We start from the raw sequence: 25,289 nt of genomic DNA on the forward strand, positions 1-25,289 counted from the left end.
TTGGACAGTGAGGAATAACTTCCCTGAAAGGGAAGAAGTACAATTGACAGACAACACAGAATCAGAATCACCGCCATGTTCACGAACATCATGTGTGCGGTCGGATTTGCAAACAGATGAAACATGACTTTTTTTTTTGCATTTGTGACACACACCCCAACGTTGTGGACAATCCTCTCGTGAATGTTTCGCAAAAACACTGCCGACATGAAGGAAGTTGCTGTGGGTTTTGCTGCAGTTTCTTAGAGGTTTGTGAACGGTTAGGCCGAGGCTGCGCTTGGGAGTGTACTGCGGCCACGTTGGCCGGCGGGGACATGCCACACGCTTTGTCAACAGTGCACAGAGGTTGTATTTCCCCGACATCACCCCATGCCTCTATTTGCGCTCCAGGGGTGCGGGAAATTTCAAAAGAATGAGCGATGGATAGGACTTCATCTAGAGTCAGATTTGCCAACTGAAGGGCACGTTGCCTAACTTCTTTGTCGGGCGCCGACCGGATAATAGCATCTCGTACCATGGAATCGGCGTAGGATTCTTTGTGAACTTCAGTAACAAGTTGACACTTTCTACTGAGGCCGTGAAGTTCAGCAGCCCAAGTGCGATAGGATTGATGCGGTTGTTTTTGACAACGATAAAAGGCAACACGAGAGGCTACCACATGCGTATGCTTTTGAAAATACACGGACAGAAGTGAGCACATTTCAGCAAAGGAAAAAGACGCAGGATCTTTCAAAGGAGCCAATTGCGACAACAACCAATACATTTGAGGTGAAATCCATGAAAGGAACAGAGACTTACATGTTTGGTCATCTGCGAAATGAAATGCCAAGAAGTGCTGTCGAAGACGTTTTTCGTTATCAGACCAGTCTTCCACCGTCTTGTCGTAAGGAGGAAAAGGAGGTAGAGAGAATGACGAGAGATGCCCCACATTTGATGCCGCGACAAAATCACGAATCATATTTGTGAGAAGTGTTTGCTGTTCTATTAGACCTTGCAATAGTTGCTCTAAAGTAGCCATGGAAACATGTGGGTCAACGATGAAAAAGAAAAATTCACTACCTCGTCACCAATTGTTATAGCTTCAAGTTGAACAAATATATTTCAAGGACGATGCAATACATGAAAGTCACAGATCAAGTAAACAGAGTAAGACTTGTGTCACTTTAACAGTCAAATCATAACTGAGTCCGAGACTAGCGGCCGCTGGCTGGCTGGCTGGCCGCTTAGGTGGCGCTGATGCTGCATGGCTGGCAGACAGCGCCGCATGTAGAGGATGTGCATATCTGTGCGGTGGCACTTTGAAAGATTGGCAAGTCACAACAGTTGAAAGTGTAGAACCTATATATACCTCACACAATTACTAATAATAGCACTTCTCCTACTTCAAGAGTGAATGGAAACTCTTGCCTACAGTTTCTACAGGTGGTCAAGAAATCTAAAAGGTATTAATCTGTTTCACTAACAGCATCAGTTGCAGAAAGCACTGGAACCACAGTAAATTCAGCAAGACCAACAATGACAAAAAAATTGAAGTAAAGAAAACAGGACAAATAACATTATAGTAATTTGTAATATCAGTATGGGACTTACCTGAAGTACATGAGTGTTACTAAGCAATGTAGCAACATGTTGATAAGGTGGTAGCCCATGGGCTCCAACTGATGCAAGGCATAGTTCCATCTAAATGTCAGAACACAGAGTGGCCTATATGACTTGTGACTCTGCTCCTGCAAATAAGAAACATGTCATTTATCAATCTCCATCTTAAAGGGGGGAAGGTGGATATTAAAATAAGGGCAGACTTAATCATTTAATTGTCACCAACATCATTAAACATGGAGCACTGGCTCTAGTGGACAAGAATGGCAAAGGAAATTTATCACAGACTTGTTGAAGAAACCATTTCAGCATCCACATAAATAAACTGTAAGGAAACAATGGAAACTTAACTCATGGTGACCGGATGGATAATTGGAAACTGCGACTCCACAATACATCTATACCTACATACACACTCTGCAAAACTACTGAAGTGCAGACAATGTGACATCTTACTTGGTGTAGGAAATGATATCCCATTCCAGACATACTGTGCACATTTCCTCTATTGAATGTATTTTGATCACAATTTCCACTCATATATAATGTGAGAGATGATGTAGACTGTGTCCAAATTCATTGGTAGACATACAAAATCTGTGGGCCCAGTGAACAGAATGGAGCTTACGCTGTCTGGGAGTATTTGCATAAGGCCAATAGAAACTATGAGGTCTGTTCAAAATATCTGGAACATTTGTAATTTTTTGTTGTAGCGAGGCACCCCTGTGCAAGCCTGTGTTTAATATGTAACAGCTGGAAGTTTCATTGTTGTATATCTGTTAGGTATTGTTCAGAGCTGTATTGAGTAGAATGCTGTGTCACACAGTTTGCAAATTTCGAGATAGCAGAGTTACAGGACCAATGGGTCTGCATTAAATTTTGCATTAAACTCAAGAAAAACTTTACAAAGACACACCGAATGATGCAGAAATCCTACGATGGTAAGGAGTTGAGACTTACTTGGTGTTACAAATGGTTCACATGGTTTAAAAATGGCCAGACAGAAGTTAAAGATGACCCTTGTTCAGGACGCCCTCCAATGTCTACTGACGATGCTTATGTCAGGAACATCAACGTAATTGTGCAAGACTGACTGTCCAAGATGTTGCAGAAGAATGTAGCATTTCATTTGGATCATGTCATTAAATTCTGATACAGTATCTTGGAATGCATTGTGTTGCTGCCAAGTTTGTCCCACAGCTCATGAGTCAAGACCAGAAAGACCTTCGCCTCACAATCTCTGAAGAGCTTCTGGATCATGCAAGTGAGAATGAGATGTTCCTTAAGAGAATCATAACTGGTGACAAGACATGGGTCTATGATTATGAAGTTGAGACCAAAGTTCAGTTTTCACAGTGGACGGGAAAGGTTCTCCAAGAGCAAAACAAGCTCGCCAGGTCAGTCAAATGTCAAAGCAATGCTGATAGTTTCCTCTGACTTCCAAGGATTAGTTTATCATGAACTTGTGCCACAGCAACAAACTGTAATCAATGGTACTACTGGGATGTGTTATAACATCAGCGAGAAAATGTGAGATGGAAACAGCCTGATATGTGGTGAGACTGTTTATGGCTCTAGCACCATGATAACACAAATGCACATTCATCCCTGTTGGTGCATGACTATTGCACAAAAATCAAAATCACTGTGTTACCTCATCCTCCATACTCTCCAGACCTTGGCCCTGTGGATTTTTTTTTAATTCCAAAGCTGAAAACCCCCTTTGAAAGGACAAAGATTTGCAATGATAGATGAGATACAAGAAGATTCACAGACAGCTCTGCGCATGATCCAGCCAGAGGCTTGCAGACAGTGTGGGAGCAGTTTATCAATTTGGAGGAGAATATTTTGAAGGAGACCATGCAGAATAAGTCAAAGGTGAGCATAGAAAAATTTTGTGGACAAAGTTCCAGAATTTCTTGAACAGACCTCGTATACTGTATTGTGTGTATTATTTTAGCAAGGTAGCAGCAGAGCAGCAATTAAACTTATTTTTCAGGAACAGATGAAAGCAATTCTGATGGTTTTATGGAACCTGTAGATAATAGAAAATTTGCTGCAAAAATAAAGCAATTTGTTGTCACAGACTACAGAATGTTACTCTGCTATAAAAAGAAGATAACAGTCATTACTCAGTTTCAGTAAAAAATACAAAGAAAAAGAGAGAACAGAGAAAGGGGCCAAGGAGAAGGGAGAGAGGAAAAAGACAATGGAAGGAGATATTTCTGAAAATAATGACACTACTACCAGCACATAGAATTAGAATTGTACAAGCCAGTCAGTATGTACAACTTCAGTTGTCAGTCACACTGTGGACACCAAGAAATTAATAATTTTATTGCAGTTCTATCTTCCTAAGATTTTGTATTAACATCCAGTCATTGCAGTCACCTACAAGTGCTACTATATGCATGCTGAATTGACAGACCAAATTCCAAGATGCTGCATAGTCTAGCATATTTTGAATAACCAATCAAGAAGAGAGAAATCATGTGACTGCTTCCTGCATTAACCTATACAGAGATGCTTCTGAATCCCACTCTCTTAAGCTCTATCTCTCCTCCTTGGCAGATGGCTTAGGCCATCTGTCCCTGCCTCAATTGTAGCTTTAATCTTTCTCTGCCTCAGTCTCTTCCTACCATTCCACAGTCACACTGAAATATCACCCTTCTTTTTAACACCTTTTAACCTCTGACAACCCACACCATTGGCCATGCAACTGGCACATGGGATATAATTCCTGGAGGTTCCTTTATAACCTCACTTCTTCCATGTCACCCACATTCCACTCAAGCCACCCCGTACAGTATTTTATACTTTACAGTTCTGAGATTACACTTGCAGTTTTGGGAACAGTATCCACAAGTAACAAATGGTTTTTGAGGTGGTTGTGCATGTATTCTTATGTTTGAAGCAGTCCTATTCTCAGTGCTCACTGTGTACGTATGGTGTTCAACTTGCACCACTCTCCCTCCCCCTCCCCCCCCCTTCCTCCTCCTCTCATCCTTTCTCACCCAAACCCCATCATTGAGTTTTATCAATAGTAACACAGTTTAATTTGTCAAATTCCTCTTGCTTAGACCATGGATTTATGCACCAATCTATAGGTAATGGATAACAGTGAGAAATCTGCTGTTGAAAATGAGCATATGCAAGAGACAGTAAATCAACGAGCAATGCTTATATTAAGCAGTAATTCACATCATCATCATAGGATAGCCTCACCACTGATGAAGGTTATACAGATTGATGAAATTATTTCACGATAAACACAGAAATACAGGGAACTTTTTTGATGAAGACACCACACATTTTTCCTAATATAAAACGCAAACTTATTTACTATAAAAAGTATGTCAACAAAGACACAATGTTATTTAGAGGTGATCATGAACAAATGGAACATATGTCGTGGCAAGATTCAACAGTACACATCTGAAACAAAATTTTACAGTGGAATACGAAGATGGGGTGCTATAAACATTTTAGATTTGCATATGTAGAAAGAATACAGTAGACATATTTTTGGAATCTTTAGGAAACCAACAACCACAGACTCAACTGTAAGTGTTAGTGTGAACCATCTACAAGAACAGAAAATGGCATTCTTCTGAGCTATGTTCCACAGAATTCTGAAATTGCCACTTACTAATCATGAGAAAACTAAGGAGGTGAACATTTTAAAGAAAACTGCCACAGTCAATGGTCATAGGATTGAAGAAACTGAATGCCTACAAAAAACCATGGAAACTAAAGTTAACCGAGATTTAGATACTAAAACCAATTTAACATATGTAAGTAAAACTTACATGGGAGGCATTATGGATAAACTCACAAGGTCCTCCTCCTCCAAAAGAAAAAATTTTAAATAAGCTTCAAAGCCAAAAGTTCATTGTGTTACATGCTTTCCCATAGTGTTGGTGCATAGAAAGATCATCCAATTCAGGTATTTACAAAATCTCTTGTAATGAGTATAATGGCTTTTATATCGGACAACTGAGATGCAACTTTCTGACAATGTTTAAAAATACTGTAGAAGCATCTAAAGAAAACTTACCTTTGGTAATCACCTAACTAAAAATAAGCATACAACAAACCATAAAAGACACAGGGAATAATACTGGAATTTTACATATTGCTGCTAAGGTTTCACTGATGAACATGCTGGAGGAAATGGAAATCTACAGTCACATGAAAAGAAGAATGAATAAGTTACTTAATGATGAAACTGAGCTGAGGCAAAAGCAATTACTAGAACTGTTCACAAAATGGATATAAGTTTGCCTCAGTTGCCTCATTTTATTGGATACACTTTTGATTTGCAATTTGTTGACTTTGTTGTTAAGCTTCCTCCCACCATGCCAACTTTTAACCTTTGACTATACTTGCAAAGTTTTATCAGTTTCTACTCTTCCTACGCTGGTTAGGCTGCTACTCTCTTTTGTTTGCCCCCTCCTGAACTTGAGGGCAATATTACAGAAAGAGTAGAGGAAGTAGACAAAGATAAGATGGGAGATATGGGACAGTGAGAAGAAAAATTGACACAGCACTGAAATACCTAGAGTAGATGACATTACCTCACAATTACTGTGATCCTTTCGACAGCCAGCCATGGCAAAGCTATTCCACCTGGTGTGCACGATATTTGAGATTGGTGAAGCACCTCCACAGACTTAAAGGAGAACATAATTTCAAAGAAAGCAGGTGCTTACAGGTCTCGATATTACCAAACTATCAGTTTAATAACTCATGCTTTCAAAACAGTGACACTAATTATTTACAGAATAATGAAAAAACTGATGGAGGCTGTCCTCAGGGAAGATCAGTTTGGGCTCCAGGGAAATATAGGGACACACAAGGCAACATTAATCCCAAAACTTCTCTTAGAAGATAGGTTAAGGAAAGGCAAAGCTATGTTTATATCAGTTACATGTTCAGAGAAAGGTTTGGACACTGTTGAGCAGAAAATACACTTCAAAATTCTGAAGGTGGCATGGATACAACACAGTGTGTGAGAGGTTAATTACAACATGTATAGAAATTAGACTGAAGTTTACAAGAGTTGAAGGACATAAAAGGGGAGCAGTGGTTGAAAATGGAGTGAAACAGGGTTGCAGCCTTCCATAATGTTGAAATGATAATTAAATCAAGACCCTAAGCTGCTGACAAGCGTTGATATACATCAACAGGGACAGTTGAAAATGTGTGCCCCGACCGGGACTCTAACCTGGGATCTCCTGCTTACATGGCAAATGCTCTATCCATCTGGACCATCGAGGGCACAGAGGATAGTGCGACTTCAGGGATTTATCCCTTGCACGCTCCCCATGAGACCCACATTCCCAACTTAATGTGTGCGGATGCACACGCACTGCCCGAACTCTTAAGGGACTCGGTAAGATTGTTTACCACAAGTAATGAGTGTAATGGGCAGGGGCACTACAAATGTAGTGTGTGGACATTAAGTATGTGCACTTCACCTCTTTCCAGAGTCACTTTAGACTCTGGCATTTTGTTGCAAATGCTTCAGCAATTAACTGCTTGGTTTTTAACACTACTATTGGGGGGGGGGGGGCATTCCTTTCAATCTTACACTAATACTTCTCAGTCTCCTACAGCTGCCATTATCTGCACTGGATGTAGAGACGCATAATTTACGAAGTTTAAACTAGTTTGTCACAGAACCTTCAAAGACTCTGGTTCAATCCTTCTACTCGATTCAGAACCAGGGCACCATGACCAGTTCTGGGGACATTGCTGCTAACTGTGAGCTCTGTTTAAACTTCATACATAAGGCTGGTCTTCTCAAGCCTCTTTGCCATTTGCTGGAATGATCCAAGAATGACCTCAGTGCCCAGATAACAGGCATCATTTGTTCGAACATGTACCACAATCCGCAGTTAGTTGCACCCTGCTCCCCCATTGGCTGCTGGAGTAGCCTCTTCAACATGTTGAAAAAGGTATGTACGCATATACACTGAGTACAGCTGGTGTTTGTTCTTGTCCCTTGCTGCCACTTCCCTAAGAGGTGCCATTATTCGCTGTACTTTTGAACAGCTGACAATTAATAGACATACCGCCACTAGTAATCTAGCTCTGTTAAACACGTACATTAATGCTGTAGCTCCCATTAAGCTTCATCAGGGCAATGGTACATTCAGAATTTAAATAGAAAACAGCAAGGAGATTCTCTATCACACTATTATCAGTAGCACTAAATGAAGTTCCCACACCTTTAACAGTGAAATCAAAGAAGGGAAACATCTAAATGGAACACATCTCAACCATCTTCATTTTTCTGATGACACTGCAGTATTTGCCTCTACAGAAGATAAACTTCAGCAACACTGTAAGAACTTAATACAGCAAGTCTGACAGTACATAGCAAAAATAACTGACAAGGACACTGAAATCACAAGGAAACTGAAATAATGTGTAATTAATACAATGAAAAGAAAATTGTATACATTAACAATGAAGTCATATTATCAGATAATAAAGTTTTGTATTTTGATAACTTTATGCTATATGACTGTAGACACAGGAACAGAAATAGATGAGCAAGAAAGCTCTGGAGAGCTTTTGGGAAAGGAAATAAAGTTTTCAAAATGAAGATTTCAGCTTCTCTGAAGCAGTTAGTTTTCTATCCACATACTACAGTTTTGCCTCGTGACAGTGAGACACTTATTTCAAACGGAAAAAAATAAAAAATAAAACTGAGGTTTTTCAAGCAAGAAATGAATTCTGGAAACCACAAGGAGAAACTTTTAGAAAAAAAAAAAAACATCCTTAATAATTTTTATGACAAAGCATATTTTGAGAGCTGCATCAAACCAGTCTCAGGACTGAAGACCACCACAACAACAACAACAACAACAAGCATATTTTAAAGTTTCGTTTTCCAAACACCATATTTTACTTTGACATTTACCAAGAATTGAAACCTGAAATATGTTAAGGAAGACTGCACAAAAGAACACTAGCTGCTGTTACATTTAAGTCTTCTTGTAACCAGTGTCTGGAACAAAAGCTCAAGGTTGTGAAGGTGATCCTCTGGAGGTCCACCTATTAACAAATGTTATCAATGTATGCAGCACATTTGGGAAAATAATCTTGCTGACAATACTGCTCAAGGTAGACCAGAGTCTCATATTCCTTTGGGCTTATAAAAGTATGCCTGCCACAGAAGACAGTCTCGGGTCATTCACTGCAAATGCAAGAGCCTTTTATTTCCAGTAATTCTATACTTCATTTTATTAATGTTAACTTCCCTAATGATTTCATCACTTGTCATTCATAAAGTCACTACTTTAGCGCATCTTGGTAAATATCTTATTTCTGATGTTTCTAACCTTCTCTTATCTCAGTGCCTAATGTCCACATCTTACTCCAACATAACAGAGATTTAGAGATGTTGTGCATTCTGATTTTAAGATCTTTCATCATGTGTTTCCCAAAGTGCCTGTTAGTGCATCCATTTACTTTGTTGTATTTCTTCTACACCTGTCAGTCAATGTTATCAACTTTCTATATGATTGCGCAGACATGGGGACACTGAAATAGGAAAGTCCATAATAGTCAATCGAGCTCTAGGATAATGATGTGACTTGTCAATTTTTTTTACTTCTGCATAAATAATCTGTGGAAATGGCTTGGTACATACCAACAGAGAACAAAACTGAGGATAACACACATATTATGAAAATTTTGCTTGCAGATGATCAGGTACTACAGCAGATTCAGGAGACAACATGCAAAGGAATGTAAGAACAAGTGGATAAAATATTATGGACTTATTGAAAACAAAGGCTATGCAAGGAAAATAGTTGTAGAGGACTAAAGTAATGGATAACCAGAAAATGATACAGCAAACACCTTCATTTAAATACTGTATTTGTAATGCAGTACATCAAAGGAGCTGGTCTCATAGTTTGTTACTACATGAAGCTCATGTGCTGACTAAAGACAGTTTTAAAAAGTGACTCAAGCAGTGGCTTATCCAAAGATGTCCATGTAACTTGGATATAACATGAATATTAATAGAAGAAACAGTCCTGTACTAGAAATGAGTACAGTAATTGTAGCATATTGTAAAGTATCTGTAATTTATAATTGTAAAAATTTATACAATGCCCAGCATGTAAAATTCTGTGCTATGGGCAGATAATAAATAAATAAATCCCTTTTGAAGCAGTATCATAAACTTACCTTCAGTTAAACATTCCATATGGCCTTTATTAATATAAATGCTTATCTTTTCAAACCTCTCTAGCCCCTGCCATATTTCAGCATTTCATGGGTCAAGTAGTACAGGGCATTCCCAACTATGCTGCATACCTTGAGAATATTTGTTAATATGTGGGATTCCAGAGGATCACCTTCAAAACCTTGAGCTTTTTTTCAAGACACTGGTTACAAGACAACTTAAATGCAACATCCACAAGTGTTCTTTTGTGCAATCTTCCTTGGATATTTTGAGTTTAAATTCTTGGTAAATGAACTGGTACCAATGCAGGATAATGTTGCAGTGGTCAATAAAATGCAGTACCCCATGAATGTCACAGCCTTGTAAGTGCATCTGGGTAAGATCCACTACTGTGGCTGATTCCACACAAACCTAGTAGATATCTCTTACCCACTGAAAAAGCTATGCCATGGCACATGTTTTAAATGGTCATCTTGCTATCAACAAGCTTTCCACACTGTTTTTATAATGTACTCTGCAATGTCCTTCAGATATAGTATTTCATGTCAAGACAAGGCTGCGACAATAATCTTAAGTCTCTCCTTGTGCAGGAATCACAGCAATTGTGCAAGTACAGGATGTACTCACGTAAAGTGGGAAATCTTGAGTTAGAGGCTCAGTCTGGCACAAATTTTCATTGTCATCAATACATTGTGCAGCTGCAATATTGTCACAATCGCAAATGTGAATGCATTTCCTTAAAAGACTGCCTTAATTGGGCATTGTATTTAATGATGTACACCCCTGGTTTGCCTCTGGCAGAAGCAACAAACACATCTCCTATAAATATCCTGACAGCACTGAGTGTTCTATCGCATATGCACATATGCCCTCAGCAACACTATTCTCATATAGAGAGGGAGGCCCTTGCCATTATTTAAGCAGATCATAAATTTAACCAACATGAACTGGTGTCTTTCCTGATCAATTCAGATCTCTATTCAGATGTTTCCAACTTTCCCTTAATACTGCATGGTGTTGTGACTGCCACATGCAAGAACCCGCCTTGTACACTCTGTACAACTTAGGTGGCCAGACACACCTCCTACCCAAATTTTGTGCCTATTAGTCACAGCAGCAATAAGTACGTCTAAATCAGGGAAAGCTGTTGTGGATTTCAAATTGGGACCATTGCCATGTCCTGATTCCTCTTCCTCTAAGGCCCCAAGTGTTGCTCCTCCTGCACACTGCCCAGTGGGACTTGTCCTGGATAAAAATTTTGGCATGCCAACATATATTCTGACCAAATAGTGACTCTACCATCACCAACTTGGTCTGCCTGTTAGGCTCATCCAGCTGTACCTCCCTAGCAGTTCTCTACATGGCCAGACACTGGGGAATTGTGGGATTGTATATGTTTAGATTTTGCAGCCTGTTTTTGGACTCCATGTGGTTGATCATCATTTACTGCTTTTCTCGTTTCCCTTTTGTGTTCTGCATGTCTCAGGTTACTACTGTTGCTACTATTGCAGGCTTGGAGAAAAAGTCTTTGCCCTTGAAGGCTTCCCATGCACTTTGGTTTCTGATAACAGGATGACTTTTATGTCCTATGACTTCAAATGATTTTGCACCCATAATGGGATTCAAGAACTTTGTACTGCACATTTGCACCCATCCTCCAACAGTCTTGTGTAAAGCTTTATCTGCGCACTCAGAACCCAGCTCCAGAAGGAAATGATCTCAAACACTGCATCTAATGCTGTCTGTAGCTTTCTAGCAACTTACAGGGCCATTCTGATCAAGGGCCACAGCCTGTGAAGCTGCTTCACGGTCACCCTCGCACTAATGCTGTCTGTAGCTTTCTAGCAACTTACAGGGCCATTCTGATCAAGGGCCACAGCCTGTGAAGCTGCTTCACGGTCACCCTCGCACTAATGCTGTCTGTAGCTTTCTAGCAACTTACAGGGCCATTCTGATCAAGGGCCACAGCCTGTGAAGCTGCTTCACGGTCACCCTCATCACAATGTTTTGGGTATACTATGTGTTGTGCCGTGTGTTCATACAGTGCTGTCGCCACACATAAGATGTGGCCACCGCCTTTTCGACCACTGTGTGCCAATGCTCCAGTGGCAGCAGTGTAGCTTACTTGAAAGTGCTCACAGTGGGGCCACCAGAAGAGATGCAGCAGTCGTACTGCTGAAGTCGACAGAGTCAATCAATATGCAGCCCCATGTGATTAAGTCGTGGCTTTGCGGCCTGGAAGCACAGTCATCTGGTGAGCCTCCTGGAGTAAGGAGCAGGTCTCCTCTCAGTTGCGACACTGTTACTGTGATAGTGTTTATGAGAGATGAACTTTGGCTATGGACCTGGACATAAGTGATTACACTAAGTATGTTTCAACTCCCCCCTCCCCCCCCCCCCCCCCCCTTCCATGAACCATGGACTTTGCCGTTGGTGGGGAGGCTTGCGTGCCTCAAACGATACAGATAGCCATACCATAGGTGCAACCACAATGGAGGGGTATCTGTTGAGAGACCAGACAAACGTGTGGTTCCTGAAGAGGGGCAGCAGCCTTTTCAGTAGTTGCAGGGGCAACAGTCTGGATGATTGACTGATCTGGCCTTGTAACACTAACCAAAATGGCCTTGCTATTCTGGTACTGCGAATGGCTAAAAGCAAGGGGAAACTACAGCTGTAATTTTTCCCAAGGGCATGCAGCTTTACTGTATGATTAAATGATGATGGCGTCCTCTTGGGTAAAATATTCCGAAGGTAAAATAGTCCCCCATTCAGATCTCCGGGCGGGGACTACTCAAGAGGACATTGTTATCAGGAGAAAGAAAACTGGCATTCTACGGATTGGAGTGTGGAATGTCAGATCCCTTAATTGAGCAGGTAGGTTAGAAAATTTAAAAAGGGAAATGGATAGGTTAAAGTTAGATATAGTGGGAATTAGTGAAGTTTGGTGGCAGGAGGAACAAGACTTTTGGTCAGGTGAATACAGGGTTATAAATACAAAATCAAATAGGGGTAATGCAGGAGTAGGTTTAATAATGAATAAAAAAAATAGGAGTACGGGTAAACTACTACAAACAGCAAAGTGAACGCATTATTGTGGCCAAGATAGACACGAAGCCCATGCCTACTACAGTAGTACACGTTTATATGCCAACTAGCTCTGCAGATGACGAAGAAATTGATGAAATGTATGATGAGATAAAAGAAATTATTCAGGTAGTGAAGGGAGATGAAAATTTAATAGTCATGGGTGACTGGAATTCAAGAGTAGGAAAAGGGAGAAAAGGAAACATAATAGGTGAATATGGATTGGGGCTAAGAAATGAAAGAGGAAGCCGCCTGGTAGAATTTTGTGCAGAGCATAACTTAATCATAGCTAACACTTGGTTTGAGAATAATGAAAGAAGGTTGTATACATGGAAGAACCCTGGAGATACTAAAAGGAATCAGGTAGATTATATAATGGTAAGACCGAGATTTAGGAATCAGGTTTTAAATTGTAAGACATTTGCAGGGGCAGATGTGGACTGACCACAATTTATTGGTTATGAACTGTAGATTAAACTGAAGAAACTGCAAAAAGGTGGGAATTTAAGGAGATGGAATGTGGATAAACTGAAAGAACCAGAGGTTGTACAGAGTTTCAGGGAGAGCATAAGGGAACAATTGACAGGAATGGGGGAAAGAAATACAGTAGAAGAAGAATGGGTAGCTTTGTGGGATGAAATAGTGAAGGTAGCAGAGGATCAAGTAGGTAGAGAGACGAGGGCTAGTAGAAACCCTTGGGTAACAGAAGAAATATTGAATTTAATTGATGAAAGGAGAAAATATGAAAATGTAGTAAATGAAGCAGGCAAAAAGGAATACAAATGCCTCAAAAATGAGATCAACAGGAAGTGCAAAATGGCTAAGCAGGGATGGCTAGAGGACAAATGTAAGAATGTAGAAGCTTATCTCACTAGGGGTAAGATAGATACTGCCTACAGGAAAATTAATGAGACCTTTGCAGAAAGGAGAACCACTTGCATGAATATCAAGAGCTCAGATGGAAACCCAGTTCTAAGCAAAGAAGGGAAAGCAGAAAGGTGGAAGGAGTATATAGAGGGTCTATACAAGGGCGATGTACTTGAGGACAATATTATGGAAGTGGAAGAGGATGTAGATGAAGATGAAATGGGAGATACGATACTGCGTGAAGAGTTTGACAGAGCACTGAAAGACCCGAGTCGAAACAAGGCCCCGGGAGTAGACAACATTCGATTAGAACTACTGGTGGCCTTGGGAGAGCCAGTCCTGACGAAACTCTACCATCTGGTGAACAAGATGTACGAGACAGGCAAAGTACCCTCAGAATTCAAGAAGAATATAATAATTCCAATCCCAAAGAAAGCAGGTGTTGACAGATGTTAAAATTACCGAACTATCAGTTTAATAAGTCACAGCTGCAAAATACTAATGCGAATTCTTTACAGACGAATGGAAAAATTGATAGAAGCCGACCTCGGGGAAGATCAGTTCGGATTCCATAGAAATGTTGGAACACGTGAGGCAATACTGACCCTACGACTTATCTTAGAAAAAAGATTAAGGAAAGGCAAACCTACGTTTCTAGCATTTGTAGACTTAGAGAAAGCTTTTGACAATGTTGATTGGAATATTCTCTTTCAAATTCTGAAGGTGGCAGGGGTAAAATACAGGGAGCGAAAGGCTATATACAATTTGTGCAGAAACCAGATGGCAGTTATAAGAGTCGAGGGGTATGAAAGGGAAGCAGTGGTTGGGAAGGGAGTGAGACAGGGTTCTAGCCTATCCCCAATGTTATTCAATCTGTATATTGAGCAAGCAATAAAGGAAACAAAAGAAAATTTCGTAGTAGGTATTAAAATCCGTGGAGAAGAAATAAAAACTTTGAGGTTCGCCGATGACATTGTAATTCTGTCAGAGACAGCAAAGGACTTGGAAGAGCAGTTGAACGGAATGGACAGTGTCTTGAAAGGAGGGTATAAGATGAACATCAACAAAAGCAAAACGAGGATAATGGAATGTAGTCGAATTAAGTCAGGTGATGCTGAGGGAATTAGATTAGGAAATGAGACACTTAAAGTAGTAAAGGAGTTTTGCTATTTGGGGAGCAAAATAACTGATGATGGTCGAAGTAGAGAGGATATAAAATGTAGACTAGCAATGGCAAGGAAAGCGTTTCTGAAGAAGAAAAATTTGTTAACATCGAGTATAGATTTAAATGTCAGGAAGTCGTTTCTGAAAGTATTTGTATGCAGTGTAGCCATGTATGTAAGTGGAATGTGGACGATAAATAGTTTAGACAAGAAGAGAATAGAAGCTTCCGAAATGTGGTGCTACAGAAGAATGCTGAAGATTAGATGGGTAGATCACATAACTAATGAGTAGGTATTGAATAGAATTGGGGAGAAGAGGAGCTTGTGGCACAGCTTGACTAGAAGACGGGATCAGTTGATAGGACATGTTCTCAGACATCGAGGGATCACCAATTTAGTATTGGAGGGCAGTGTGGAGGGTAAAAATCATAGAGGGAGACCAAGAGATGAATACACTAAGCAGATTCAGAAGGATGTAGGCTGCAGTAGGTACTGGGAGATGAAGCAGCTTGCACAGGATAGAGTGGCATGGAGAGCTGCATCAAACCAGTATCAGGACTGAAGACCACAACAATATGTTTCACCTGTTTTCACAATAAATCTTCTAAGCTGTAATCAATTACGACTTTTCATTTGGTAGTTTGTAACTGGGACACAACACTATGCCCACTGCTGGTGCATGCCGTCATCAAGGTCTGGCCACTCCAGGTGGGCACCTTCATGTAAACTCATCAGTGCAGGCACCACCCAGCCTGGATCCACTGGATGAACTCCACCAACCACAGATAGTTGTTGCATACAGTGGCCTCCACCCACAGACTTCTGTAGCACGACTGAGATAAACTTCTCCTCCACCATCCTTCTCAACAGCCACTCGCTCACCCTCCTCTGGCAGACCTTCTAGTCCCATGGTGACTTGATCTCCCATCATGTCTTGTCCTGCCTCAGACCTGCATAGTGATGCGCATGGATACTGACCCCCATTTTCAGTGGCAATTCCTCCACAACATACACCACCTTTGTCTTCTCCCCTGGCAGTTGCGTTGCTTGGAAGTAGAAAGGGGGGAAGGAGGGGGGGGGGGCAGAAATACTGGTGCCATCTGATGTTACCATGGAAACTGAATAGCTGGCACAACATTACTGTTGACTGTTCTGGTGTCACTGCTCAGGTGGCACTGATCCTTAGGCATGGCCTCTGATGGGATCATGCCAAACTCTGGCATATAAGGTGCTTGGGGCCTGCCTGAGCCAGTGTACATGCGAGCAGTAGGCTGCACACCCCAAGCCTGTCACGTTGTCTACTGTGTTATTCTGGTGGACTATTTGTAATAGATGAAACTCTCATATGACTTGGATTGGACTTCACTTGAGAATATGGACTTAAGATAGCTTGCACCACTTTTAGAAGCATTGTGTTTAAATATCTTTTCTTGTGAATAAACTCTCTTGTATGTGGGTGTACTTCACCTTTTAGGAAAGTGATCAAATAAACAATATTTTGCAGAACATCAGGAAAGCTTTTATAACTAATAAAGAGAGTGAATATTCTCAGAAGAGAGAATCTTCAAAAACGATTTTGCTACATGATCTTGTGAAATAAATACTTTATTGACTTTCCTACTTTGACCCAAAAGATAATTCCATATTGCAACATGGGGTGAAATAATCTAAAATACATTGTCATAATTTGTCAGCAGAACAGTACAATGGGATATTTGTTAGTTCAAAATATGCAAAATTGAGCTTATCTATCAGTTTATCAATGTGCTGACTCCATTTTAGATTTTTGTCATTTTGACATGAAGGTTTTACACTTCACTTTGTTAACTGTATTGCTGTTAAACCTTTAGAGGATATAGTGAGACTTATTGTATTATTAAGCACAGAATCATGTCAGAAATATTAAAAAGGAACAGTGACACTTGAAATGGCATATTACCATGTCTTGCCATGTGGGGTTGCTCAGGGAAATGGAGATTCACTCATAACTTATTTTGCTCTCAGTTTTCCAAATATTACTTCTGCACAAAAATTTCAGGAGAATCAAATAACTTACACTTGACAAGAACTTGCTGCTGATGTCAATATAAAGGACAATACTACACATATCCTATTGAGAGCATTTCACAGAAGTATTTGCAGTGAGGACAATCACAGTTAATTGCCAGAGAAAATGTGATGGCCCTACTTCTTTTTGATGACTCTTAAGTTTTATTAGTGGCTAAGTACATTTGTTTGTAGAACAGTACTTCTCAGCATAAGATACAGATACAAGGATCAGCATTTCCATTGCAATGGAGTACACCATACTAATATTTTCCCATTACAAATATATAATCGTACTTTCCATTTTTCTGAATGAAAATGAATGTTCAATAAATGAATCTGAATTTCACTGTCAATTTGCCAGACCTCTCTGTTAGGCTGCAGGCAGGCTTTCAAGACCCTGAGTAGTATCTTGCTTAGAAAACATTTTATACCTACATAATATTCATTTGGTTCACTGAATTGTTCCTCAAAGGTCCTGTGCTTTTGCTGTCTCATTGCTGTCATACATACACTAAAGCTAACTCTCCTCAGGAAGTATAAACTTACCTTGTGTATAGGAGTGCCCCAGAAGTCATTGGAGAAGATGTTGCGGAGAGGAGTCTGAGGCCGAAGGTCACGGTTATCCTTGATGGCACTGATGTCATCGAAAACAAATCCGCATTGTAAACTGTTATAATAGCAGAGAAGGCATACAAGCAGCAGCACTGCTGATAGTGCATGCCTGACTGCCATCTTGCAATACTGCAAAATAAAACAAACAATGTATGAAGTCTGACTGCTACTACATCTCTGCAAAGTGTAACTACCTGCACACCCCCTGACTGTGGCAAATATTAATCAGCAATAACAGGTTTAATAGAAAAAGCTGATAAAAAGTATTTGAAACTCACAAACATCTGGAATGTGACTGTTGCAGTACTGAGAATTCTTAGCATAAAAATAGTGACAATGAAGTTTGTTAAAAACCTTTCCTGATGTGTACAGTGTGATTACAGAAAATCCATCTGTGATACATCACAGTTGCATCAGGCTTATGGAGTGCACAATATGGTCAGCTAGGGGTATATGTATCTCTCACTATTATTTCTTTTTCTCAGTTTCTAAATGTGTTCTTACTTTCTTGAATTGATTGACTAAAATTGTGAAGACCACTTCTCTACATTCTTTACATAGCAAGAGCAAAGGTTGTTCCTAAAATGAAATGGGAAATTTTACACTTAGAATGAACAGCATAACATAAGGCTTTCCCACGTCCATAACCTAAGGCTTTCCCGCGTCCGTCAGTTTTGCTTGTTATTCTACAACATGTGTAATGCATATATAATTTTCTTTGAATCATCACTAATCTAAGGCAGACACATAGATTTCTGACAAAGCGTGTGACCTGTCATATTATTCATATTGTGATATAACACAGTAACAATTATATTTAGGTACTTTTGCTACGTCACAGCAGGTTTCCTTCAATGATCATATCCAGTAACACTAAAAATTTGCCAACAGCCTTCGTAACATACTCACAGAATTGTGCCAATAAGGAAGTCTAAGTGTCTTACACAACATTAAAGGCATATTTCGCAACATGAGCTGCATACAAACATTCCAGTAACAGCATGACACAAAAAGAGCCAACAGTACATCCTATATAAGTCTTACTGCTGGATGTGCTTGTGCCAAGCAGTCAACAGAGTATGTGTGTTTTAATTATGTTCCAGTGTAAGACAATTAGACTTCCTGAACCATGAGACTGACACAATTTTGTGAGGATGATACAAAGGCTGATGGTGAATTTTTAGTGTTTCCTGATGATAATCGCTGAGTGAAACTGGTTGTGATGTAATAAATGTGACTCACACAGCTGTGGTGGTTCTTATCGAAATTAACAAAAAACTGTCATGGAGCACAATATGATCAACATCAATAATAGATGAAATTATTAAATCTCCTCACTAAACTAATGGCACAGATCGTATATGCTGTTGAAATAATTTTCTTTCCTAACAATTTTAGACACACTACTTTAACTTAAAGTCAACAGCAAACAACAGATAAAAAAGAAATTAGGAAAACGAGAGAGCTACTGAAAGAAAGGGGGCTGTAAGATGAGGTCATCAGCTGTGCCTGTATTGCTCATCTGATAAGAGAACTGCTTCCAGAAGGCAAGGTTATGGAGTTGAATCCCAGTCTGGCACTCAATCTGTTCTCACTCAGGTTCAATTTTTTCATTAGTTACACAGCACAAACCTATGTAGAATATAAAGCTTTGTGCAGCCCTATCCTCATAAAAACATACTTATATCCTGTTTGCTTATGTATATTCTGGGGTACCTATTTTCATTATATTACAGTCACAAATATCATATCATTGTAGGATGATCCCTGGATGACTAAATAAATAAAGAAATTTCAAATATGCAACCAAAAAATAACTGATGAAAAATTTAACAGCAATGACGCAGCATCGAGCAACATATGAAGAAGAGACAATTCTAGTGCCAAACTGTGCTTGGCAAACTGGAGAAATCTAGACAAGTAGTTTGGTTCTTATTAACTAGATGCTAAAGGGTGTAAATCAATGATTTAAGCAGACAAGCACCAAGATCAAAACCCACTCTGGACAATTAGACATATTATAAACTATTTTTCAAAAAGTTATTTCACAGAAGAAACAAAAAGCCACATTCCTGTTTATCAGCATAGATATTGCATAGGTAGAATGCCTCATTCAAAAACGAATACACCCACAAGTTTTAGTAGTAGTGTTTGCAATACCATACCAAAAATAAGTTGAAAGAGAACCTTGGCACCCACTCAGTTCTCTGTTAAACTGCTTTCCGAGCTTTGCACCATCTTTCATCTTCAACATTGCCTACCAAAATACAAAGCAGTCAACTAACAGGTTGGAATCAACACCATAACATCTAGGTGACTTATTCCCTTGCCTCCAGAATAACATGACCTAGTCAATTACATAGGGACCTACAGTTAAATGTCAGATGCACGAGTACCAACAATCACATATCCACATCCCCAGAATCCCCCTCACATACACACACAATATGCCTGAGCAGAAAGTCATGTACAGTACAAATGGCCTCATTCAAATCAAACATTTCAGTTTGATTTCTGCTTTGGTACAAGACTCTTACCCTGAAGGCCAGTAATAAGATCACGAGGATTTTAAAGCCATAAATTAAAAGGTATTAATTCAATTCCTTTCATTTCCTTTTCCATTCATTTTTTTGAGGGTACTGTAGAGAAAGAAATATTTTATGTTCATTATATACCAATGGGGAAAACTGACAGTACAATTCCAGATATTCTTTAAACAAACAGATGCACGCAGCACACATTACCAACAGTATTTCAAGGTGGTTTTCATGAAAGGGTCGTTCATCTACTGTTAGAAGGTACTTTCTGATGACAGAATAGTTTCTTCAGGCACTAACTATAGGCCTTTTTGTTGGTTCTGTGGAAAAATACCTGATGTATTGTTTATCTACTAGAAGTCACACTTTTGTGAATAACAATCCAATAATTAATGATGCACATTGCATCAGGCAGATGCTCTTTATACAACTGATTTTCAGAATTTACATTACGAATGAAAACACACATGACATTGATGTAATAGTTTACAATATTTATTATTTTATTTTACAAACGAGTGTTTGTGTATTACATTAGCACCTGGTACCCAGCAATGTATGATACATTCTACCAAGAACTGACGGAACACTCAGTCAATGCAATTTTCCGTAATTCAACACTAATTGTTCAGTGAGTTCACATCGGCTACGGTAGCCCAATAAAAGCAGCCACACATCATGAGAGGAAAAGAGCATTTCAGGCTAAGTCTCTCCACACATACAGACTTCAATAGTTAGTTGCAGTACTGATGTCTAGCAACAGCATCTGAAATTGTCAGTTGATGCATTAGCCACTCTTTACAAGGTTTCAACAATATTAGGAAAAGGGCAGATTCCTACTCACTGCAGAGATGACATGGTGAGTTGCAGACAGGCACAACAAAAAGCCTGTTACACATCATGCATTCAGCTAAAGCAAAAAACTGCCATCTTTATCAGCTAAGACCAGAATGCAACTGGCATGAGGTGTGCATCACGTTTGCTATCTCTCTCTCTCTCTCTCTCTCTCTCTCTCTCTCTCTCTCTCTCTCTCTCTGTGTGTGTGTGTGTGTGTGTGTGTGTGTGTGTGTGTGTGTGTGTGTGTGTGTGTGTGTGTGTTCTTTTTGCCTGTCTGCAACTCAGTGTGTCACCTTTGTGGTAGTAGCAATCTGTCCTTTCCCTAACACTGTTGATATTTCAACATGGAGTTTCCACTGTTTTATAAAGTTCCAGTCTGGGTCTGTGCAAAGATGCTTCTCACAAACCAAATTTTTCAGACATCTTTCCATGGCCGCTTGTATTTCTATAGTTTATTCTTGATTACAACCAAAATGCCAACAGCAACACTGTCTCAGAAACTGCATGAAATGTCATTTGATAATTGCTGCCTGCCTAATGGGATATTGGTTCCCATGCAACACCAGAGGTGATGCTTGCATTGTATGTGAAACAGCCTATACTATAGTTGTTGGGTGACAAATTCTGTCACAGGAAGGGTGACGGGGAGAGAGAAATGGTTTGAAAAGTCGCATGCTGAAGAAGTTACAGAGTGGAAACCTCAAAACCTGTGTAAAATTATGACATCTGAGCCACACAAATATGAATGATTATAAAAAAAAAACTGTGCCTGGTGATATGATGTTTTCAGAATGACATCATTAGATAAAAAATGTAGTTAGAACCAAACATTATAATATTAAGATCAAAATGCTTTTTGTCCTTCTGAAAGCAGACTTCATATTGACTTCCTCTGGAGGAGCAGAGTAGCTTGTTACTGCCTCTGGGATGGCTCAAATATTGAATCTTGAGTAACATACTATCAGCATTCCAAAACTTCACTCTCTGTTATAACAGGGTACACAGTCATACAGCTATAACAATTGTGAAGTTTTTTGCTGAGGAAAAAAAAAAGTTTGTGTACTCCATTATTCTGCCAAGCATCTAAACATATCTGTCTATGACTTTCAGCTCAGAAAGGAAGACAATGTTTCACATCAAAAATTTGAAAAATCTCTCACTCCTCCACCCCCCCCCCCCCTCCTCCTCCTCCCAACCAGTGCATGTGTGTGTGATATATATATAATTTTTTTATACGACAACAAATAGAAAGAAGCAATGCTTGTCAAATTTGTACAGTCAACGGTGAAAGCCTGTACATAATAAAATGGTTCAAATGGCTCTGAGCACTATGGGACTCAACTGCTGTGGTCATAAGTCCCCTAGAACTTAGAACTACTTAAACCTAACTAACCTAAGGACAGCACACAACACCCAGCCATCACGAGGCAGAGAAAATCCCTGACCCCGCCGGGAATCGAACCCGGGAACCCGGGCGTGGGAAGCGAGAACGCTACCGCACAACCACGAGATGCGGGCCCTGTACATAATAAACAAGGCTAATCCCACTCAACAAAAGCTACACAGTATCTATGCTCACAGATAAAATAGCCACACTCAGTGAAAATGCAGTAATATTTGGAGTGTTGAATCATCACTTTTTCAGTCCTCTGTCTCTTTCTTGAATGTGCAATGATTTATCACTAGATTTCTCTACCGTTTCATTCAGAAACTGAGTAAGTTTCAAATTGCTTTGGTGCAAATAAACCTGAAGAAATTAAGAGATTTCTGACAAGGCTGTTACAACTATATGCCCAGGAAACTTAAGCAGAAATTGGTATTTTTATATTTCGTGTAAAGATCATAATGGCAAGACAAGTAAGAGATGAATGTACACAGAAGCAGCTAGCGATCTTTCCCTAACTAGAATAAAACGAGAGCCTAATGATCACATGAAATGGTCTCTAATATACATCAAATAATGTGTGTGTGTGTGTGTGTGTGTGTGTGTGTGTGTGTGTGTGTGTGTGTGTGTGCGCGCATGTGGGCGTGTGAGGGGAAAATGCAGAATTCATCTGTAATGTTTCAAACTAAGTGGTCAGAAAAACCACAGGTTTACCCGAGTGAACCACATATAGCAGCAGCAAGATTGCAAGCAACTAAACAGTTGGAAAACAAAAAGAAAACAAATCTCTAGATTTGAAATTTGTTCATCTCAAAACTTTGAGAAATACATTATCTCTCTCTCTCTCTCCCTTAGAAAAAGAAAGAAGTATGTGCTTTATGGAACTCAGAAATACAGGCCCCCACTGTTTTAAGGAAATTATGTCAACTAAAAAAAATTGTAACAAAATTATTTGCTGCACATCCTTAAGGCATTTTACAATCCAATGAGCATCAGCTGTAAAATGTGTGATGAAATACAGAATGACTGCAACTTAAGACCATCTCTCTTTAATGGGACTACAGTGTGACGACCACTAGTTGAGCCTCTAAGGCCAGATTTAAAGCTATAATGAAAATAACATACCTCTCAATAGTTTCAGAAGCAGCTGTTACTTTTACTATTATACCATACAGCTTGCACCACACTTAACCCTATCACTTTATACAAACACAAAATCTGAAAGTAAAGCTGTATGTGTCTCCATGAAACATAGGTGACTTATACTCTAAATAATGAGAATGTTAAGTTAGTCTAAAAGTGCTGCAATGAAATGCTGCAAGTCTCAAAGCAAAATATTTATAGTCATGCAATAAATTATTACTTTTACTTCCTTGTACACCACTGAAGATGCCTAAAACAACTACCAGAAATATGTTTGGCAAAATAAAATTCAGCTTCAATAGACAGTAGGCCTCATGGCTGGGAGAGCATGAAAGACAGGTTCAGCCACGTAATTGGTGTGCGGGTGGGGGTGCGGCGGGGGGGCGGGGGGGGGGGGGGGGGGGTTCAGTGTCATGTTTTTTTGTGTTAGAGAACCCAATGCCAACACACAGCCTATTTCTCTTGAAAAGCACCAAGGGCACTGCCGAGCTTAACATACTCATATTCATTCGACAGACCTAGACCTATCACCACCAACAGTGTCATATGCCCTCACTTCATGAGACACTGCAGAGATGTTTGGAATTTAATACAGGGCATTGCTGCAAAGACTGGTAATAAAGAGTATACCACCACCTCTTCTCCCCTATGCCAGCCAAATACTGGCAGTGAAAATTTCAACCATTACCAGGATTCGAACCAGCTTACCTCTGCATGAAAGATACTCTATCTACCAGATAAAAAGCGCAACATGAATAACTGACCATATGGTTACAACTAGGCCTATATAGAAGGAACACAGGTGTACCTGTAAGGGTTTCACCAAATAACAAAAGTATGGACTGGTTTCCATGAAATAAAACTGCATGTCAACACAAGGCATTCTTCAATATTAAAATGAAGAATATTTCAAAAGTATTATTATTGGAAGGACGTATGTATATACAGAAAGCAATGTAAAAATCAAGTTTTTCCAGGTTCTCTACACTTTTAAAAATGAATCCCCTATGAAAATAGCACAGAGCAGGATAAACAAATGGACAGTGGCAGATATAAGAAAGTGATTGAGCTTCTTAAATATTTTGGTTCCATTAAAAAAACCCATGTAGTTAGCTAGACTTTCTAAACTTTTGTTGAATTACAGAAGGATACAGTTTACCATGAAAATTCTGAAATGATAAAATAATTCTGGAAACAACGGTAAAGCTCTCTGAAGGTTTACAAAACAGGGAAAAACAAACAAAAACATAACCTAATAATTGAAATAAACGGTTGTAGCTTTGTCATAAGTTGCAGTGACAAAAATCTATTTTTTATTTTTTCATGATGACTAGTTTTGGACACCTGTGTCCATTTCCAAACCATCTGTGCTGTAAGCGTGACAAATAGAGGTGACAACCCACATACAGAAACTGCCCCTGCATCAATCAGAGTGGTACATGGCCGTCTTAACAACAACCAAGTTACATCACATGGGCCAGACATTAGAGAGTTCTCCAATGTCTCTCCTATGTGATGTAACTTGCTGTCGTTAAGTACTTGCTTTGAGTACTGCAGGGGCAGTTTCTGTACGTGGGCTATTGCCTGTATTTGTCACACTTACAGCATGGGTGGTTTGAAAATGGACGCAGGTGTTGGAAACTAGTCACTAACATGAAATAAAAAAATAGATACTCTTAATGTAACGTATGATGCGGCTACAACCATTTATTTCAATTGCGAGACAAGTTGTGGACTAATTTTTCATGTGCAACATGCTGCAAGTTCATGCATAGCCTAGTAATAACTTGCAGTTAGAAAGAAGTTTC

At 39.5% G+C, this 25,289-nt stretch overlaps 1 protein-coding gene across 1 annotated transcript in view; it reads right to left on the reverse strand.

Annotated features, from left to right (window-relative positions):
- LOC124804746 (protein O-mannosyl-transferase Tmtc3) overlaps positions 1–25,289 on the reverse strand; it is a 136,546-nt gene that overhangs the window by 105,218 nt on the left and 6,039 nt on the right. The window contains exons 3-4 of the mRNA XM_047265047.1: positions 17,515–17,709; positions 1,591–1,727 (exon numbers count right to left, since the gene is read on the reverse strand). Coding sequence (XP_047121003.1) covers positions 1,591–1,727; positions 17,515–17,700 — 323 coding nt within the window. The 5' untranslated portion in view covers positions 17,701–17,709. The remainder of the gene's footprint in view (positions 1–1,590; positions 1,728–17,514; positions 17,710–25,289) is intronic.

The sequence above is a fragment of the Schistocerca piceifrons genome, chromosome 7 (assembly GCF_021461385.2).
Source record: "Schistocerca piceifrons isolate TAMUIC-IGC-003096 chromosome 7, iqSchPice1.1, whole genome shotgun sequence".
Taxonomy (NCBI): domain Eukaryota; kingdom Metazoa; phylum Arthropoda; class Insecta; order Orthoptera; family Acrididae; genus Schistocerca; species Schistocerca piceifrons.